The sequence below is a fragment of the Echinops telfairi genome, unplaced genomic scaffold (genome assembly GCF_000313985.2).
Source record: "Echinops telfairi isolate 266 unplaced genomic scaffold, ASM31398v2 ScPeMD7_7470;HRSCAF=8508, whole genome shotgun sequence".
Taxonomy (NCBI): Eukaryota; Metazoa; Chordata; class Mammalia; order Afrosoricida; family Tenrecidae; genus Echinops; species Echinops telfairi.
The window spans coordinates 556,141-561,930 of NW_022111374.1; the positions used below are offsets into that span (position 1 = coordinate 556,141).

The window sequence follows — 5,790 nt, forward strand, 5'->3', positions numbered from 1 at the left end:
CCACCTCCTGCACAGAGTCCAGCTGCACTGCATTCAGGATCTCCTCCATAACGGGAAGTTGTGGACGATCTACAAATTCTAATTTCCTACAACACAGGGGTGGTGGGTCCTTTCCCTGTTGGGCCCTTTCCATGAGGCAGGTAAGCACTTCATCTGGGCCTGTTTCGAAGAAACAGAGATCTGTGAGCACCTCCATGGAGGTCAAGGGTTGGGGCTTCTCCCCTGAACTGGAATCCTTCTCTGTGTGAGTCACAGTCCTGGGCTGGGTGGTCACTGGATCCTCTGAAAAGGTCACAGAGGCACTGGATTTGGTTCCAGACCACACTTTCCAGAAGTTGGTGTCCGTGTCCAGGAGGACATCCAGCGCTCTCAGTCTGCATCTCCTGGGGTGAACCTTCAGGGAAAGCAGGTTATCAAAACCATCCAGGGCAGCCTTTAAGATGTCCTGGTGAGAATGCCAAGACTCCATGAGAGCCCCTAGTGGGAGCTGGAGGAAAGGCCAGGACCGCACCATGGCTTTCACTGTCTCTCTGTGTCCCCCGATGACAGCTGCCATGAACAGTGGTGGGAAGAGTTGTGTGGGCAGCCACTCCAGTGCAGCAATGGCCGAGGGCTCGTCCTGCAACACGCTCTGGATGGCCAGGTCCAGGAGCCTGGGTGGGTTCCTGCTGCTCATGCTGATCAATCTGCTCCAAAGGGAGTCCTGACCTGTGAATGAAAAGAGGGGTCTGCTCAGACTTCTGGGAGAGCCAAACTGCTTGCCCCAGGACTCCTAAATCTGGACCCTGCCCCCCTTAGCTCATCAGTGGGGAGCTTTCCGGCTATGGCGCTCCTCTTACCAACTCACAGTTGTAGAGGCTGGCAAGGTCCACGTGAGACTTGGATTTCAAACTGGGTAGTTCCTTGGACCCATGTGAGTCCTGAAGTTGTGGAATCCAAGATGGGCAGAGCCAATGGTGGGCAGTGGCCACAGCAGCTGGGGGGTGCATAAATCAAAGATTAGTAGGAAATATAGTGTTGCATGTTGCATCCAAGAATCCTATGGCTTACTGTGCAGGAGAGACAAATTCAAGAGGAATGACTGAGCATTCCCCACATGGAAATTTCTAGATCTATCTTAAACTACCATGCTCTTTGTTTTGTGAGAACATCTATGGGAGGGGGGAAGAAAGTCTTGTCAAAACAGTGAACAGTCAAATTTGCTCACCAATCACTAACGAAGAAACTGAAGGATTCTTCCAACCACGTCTGTATAAAATTGACCACCCACGTAGTCAAGAGGCATAGATAATGATTGGTAATTGCAATAATAAAATAGGCAACAAAGAGGAAGCAAAAGCAGTTAGAAAATATGACTTTGGTGATAGAAAGAAACCTGGAAATAACAGGGTAGGGTTTGAAAAGACAATGACTTCCTCCCCATACACACCTCTTTAATGATGCAAGTGGCAGCTCTCCATGTAGACTTATCCCCGTGTGATTCACAGAAATCAAATCGGCTACATACATGTATGCCAAATGTTTTAGAGTACGGAAGAGACCCCAATCCCAAATAGAAATTAAGGACAGCATTCACTCACCAAAGACACATGATCTGGATGAGGAATGCCATTAACATGAAATCAGGGTGTAGTTCAAAGACTCACAGTCAGGATATTCCATCACTAAGTCACGGAATACAGGAAACTGTCAAATCCATGAGTCATTGGAAGCTCATTAATCACAATAGGAGCAGGGATTATGGAAGCCCAAAGAGAGCCAAGATTAAGAAACATACTTTAGGATATATACTATACTATAAACTATACTATATACTATAGCTTAGACAATTGATCCTTCCAAGCAAGGCATTCTAAGCAACAGGGCTAGGGTATGCCTTTTGACTGTGCAACCTCCAGTATTGGACTGTCCATCAAGGACACACCCGGTCAATCCTCTAAGGGAACTGCTCCTCCCTGCACTGCCTGGAGGAGGGTGGAGGTAATCCACTCTCCAATGCACCCTACCTGTGGGCAAGATGATCTACTTCACTGTTCCATGATCTCAAGGAATTTAATGAAGTGGGGTGTGTTTTTTGTTGTTGTTTTTCATTTCAATATTATGTATACCCTCCCAAAAAGGAAGTACGCAGACTTAAGTCGTAACATAAAAGATATCGGGAGGAGCTTGTTATCTGTAGTAAAACATGAAGCTGAAATGAGTCAAATACATGAGAGCACAAATATAACCTCAGATACACCCAACATGTGTGTTTCCAAGACTGTAATTCTTAGTGGGAGAAGAGCCCCATCTCTCTCCCCTATATAAGATACAGGAATCACTAAAGGGATAATTCCATTTCACCTCAGTGGGCAGGATCACCTACTTGGGGAAACACTGTTATTTATCTTTATTGGAGCTGACTCTCAGCTCTCCGAATTGGAAAAGCTGATGGTTTTGAAACCTCCGACAGTTAAAGGTAACAGATGAATAATTCCACACTAGTGCACAGCTTCCAAACTGACATCCTTACAAACCGGCCACACTGGAGAGTCGTGACCACAGTAAGTTTATAGACTTGAACCATTATGCAAAGGGAAGATATCAAGACACATCAAGTCCCTGAAAAGGTGCTTGTTTGGGTCGGGTCCAAACTAGGCAGCCCTGTTTGCACTAAGCTGACGCAGGTCAGGGCCCTGCACGTGCTTCCCACAGGTCAGCAGCAGACAGCACCAGATAAGATAACCGCCAGATAAGATAACCAGTGAAGCCAGATATTCCGGGTTTGATGAAAGCTGCAAGGAGTAGACAAGCAATTCTCAGAGTGTCCAGACCCGTGCACCCAGCTGCTGGATACGACTTCCCTGACCTGTTGGCCTGGGTCACAGAACTTCATCTGGGATCTCCCCCTAATAAAGCTATTTCTGGTCTCCCTTGTCCTGCCAGATAGGTTTGTCTGCCTCCCTGTACCTCAGATTCACCTTTACAGTACTGAGAAGTGATAGAGATGGAGGGTAACCAGGACGCCCTAATCTGTGTACCCTGATTATACTGAGTAGAGAAAATACATCTCTATGTTCATGATGGAATATAGAATACATTCACTTCACATAGGCCTCCAAGATAGACAAGTTTGGAACCCCACCCTGCAACGTCTTGGTCCCTCCCCACAACGCTCCTCAGAACCATTTAGAAAGTTTTCACGCTTCTCCCCATTTCAACTCACAGTTGCAGAGGCTGACAAGGCTCCAATTTCAGTCTTGACTCTGACCCCTGATCAAGTAGATCCAGTGGCTGATGAACCCAAGATGGCAGGTCCAATGGCAGACTTCTTCCTCAACGGTGTTGAGACTGACAACTTCCAGAGAAGAAGGAATGATGGCAGGATTCTGTCCCGAGCCCCCAAACCTTCAGGTCAGATGAAGGGTCCAGGTCCAGAACAAGGCTACCGAGCTTTCAGAGTCCTTTTAAATCATGAGACCACGCCCACAAGATAGCTATCTCCCCCCTCATTGGCTATTCACAGTAGGTCTCAGCTTGGAATTGATGGCATTTTATGAAATCTCATCATAAAGGCTGATGCCATCACAAGGAACCAATCCCTGAGAATCCCGACCCAGCCCTCTTGACCCAAACTCTCAGCCATCCCACCTTACCCACTGTGATTGCGACAATATAGAAAACTTTGAGGAGTGTGTTAGCAGAGGAAAGTGGATTAAAGAATTGGTTACAGAATTGGCTCTAGCGCCGATTCTCATACAGGCAGCATAGCTGTGTCCTTATGGATATTCATCTGTGTAACTCATTTCCCATAACACAAAATTACTAGCTCTGTGTCTCTTCCAACTTAGAGCCAATTTGTGGGAAAGAGTAGAAGTACCTCTTTGGTTTCCTAAAGACTGTGGATCTCTCCAGGAGTAGACGGCCTCATCAAGCCCCACAGATTGGCTGACCTGGTGGTAAACACCCCAATGCTTTACCAAACATACCGCCTCAACTGCTTGTCTCTAGAGCATAGCAGGGATGATGGGGTCACACTGGGAGTATTTAAAGGGTTGACCTCTGGAGAATGGTCCGGTACACTGTCTTCATATTCAAATGCTCTTATTAAAGAAGCATGAACAACCAGAAGTAATTGTGTCATCCTTTAGGAGGCCGAAATCCAAATCCAGGGCTTCAGCTGGAGGAGGAGGCTCTCTCCCTGTTGAGTCTGAGGTCATTTCCCTCTATCCATGCGACATCTGAACCCTTGACCTCCCTCGTATCTGCCTGTGTCTGGGCATCAGCCTTGCCTTCTTTCTAGGTGTGCCTTGTGGGACTGTGAGTCCAGAGACACACCCTGATCCAGGTGTCTTTTCCTGGCTGTAGTTAGCTACCTACTCTATGTACAAGCAGCTCTCTCCTTAAATCCCATGAGAGAAGAAAATTTCTTCAGCCACATCCCAGAGAAACTCCCTTTGTATGCATTTCCTCGGGGTTGTGAATCAATGAACAGTTTTATATCCTTGGGCATCTGACCTCCAGGTCTCCAGTCTTGCTGCAGGGAGATCTTGCTCCTCTCTGCTCACTTCTCAAAAATCCCTCGGGAGAAGAAGGGATCAGGATGCACACCTCAGGAAACTCTCCTGACCTCAATCTGATAAAGATTGAGAAAGGATTAGGGATTACCATCCCACCCTGAATCCTTTTACTGTGGAAAGTCTTCATACGGGATCCCAGAATAGCAGCTCCATTCACAGAAGCCACATTCTATCATAAAAAAAATAGCAAAATCAACCACAGTGCCCTTGTGTCCCTGCGTCCTTATTGAAACCTGCAGGTCTAATTAAAACTTCCCCGTGGCTCCTTTATGGAGCTTAATCATAGGGCCCCACACTTAGAGGTTCTATATCATGCCCTTTGACAGGAAAACAGAAAAGGTGCTCACACCCCTCTGGCAATTGAAAATGTATGTACTGTAACCCATAATCCAGAATAAAGTATTTTAAAAATCTTACTGCCATTGTTGATGACTACAAAGGACACACAGGACAGAGGAGACTGGCCCTAAGAGTTTCTGTGACTGTAACGCTGTGTGGGAGTAGAAAGCCCCATCTTACCGGTCATTCTTCCCGCTCTGTCTTGTGAAGGAAGCTGCTTTCTTCATACGTGATGTCACTGATGTCATTCCACAGCTGGTGCTATTTCCTGCTGTTACTTTTCAATGAATCATATCTGCTGTTGACATGGTCTTGACATTCACGTGTGATGGATCTCGGGTTATATTTATGCTCTCATATCTTTGAATTTTCAGCTGCATGGTCTCAGCTTCATTTTGGACTGCTCATATTGAACTCCTCCAAAATCTCTTTTATGTTATCAGCTCCTCATTTCCCCCCCTCCCTCCCTAATACCCCCTCCCTCATGAACCCTTCATAATTCATAAATTATGATTATTTTGTCATATCTTACACTCCCCGGCGTCTCCCTTCACCCACTTTTCTGTTGTCCATCTCCCCAGGGAGGAGGTTATATGCAGATCCTTGTAATCGGTTCCCCCTTTCGACCCCACCTTCCCTCCATCCTCCGGGTATTGCCACTTTCACCACTGGTCCTGAAGTGGTCATCTAACATGGATTGAATTTTTTATAATTTCCTGTGTTCCATGCCTTATTGAACTACTCTTTATTTTTTTCTTTTTAAAATAATTTTATTAGAGGCTCATACAACTCTTATCACAATCCATCCATCTATCCATTGTGTGAAGCACATTTGTTGCCATCATCATTCTCAAAACATTTTCTTTCTACTTGAGCCCTTGGTATCAGCTCC

General features: G+C 46.1%; 1 protein-coding gene across 1 annotated transcript in view; it reads right to left on the reverse strand.

Moving 5' to 3' along the window:
* Positions 1-676, reverse strand: part of LOC101663803 (PRAME family member 6-like) — a 16,915-nt gene extending 16,239 nt beyond the window's left edge. Inside the window, exon 1 of the mRNA XM_045285428.1 lies at positions 512-676. Coding sequence (XP_045141363.1) covers positions 512-676 — 165 coding nt within the window. The remainder of the gene's footprint in view (positions 1-511) is intronic.
* Positions 677-5,790: the final 5,114 nt, after the last annotated feature.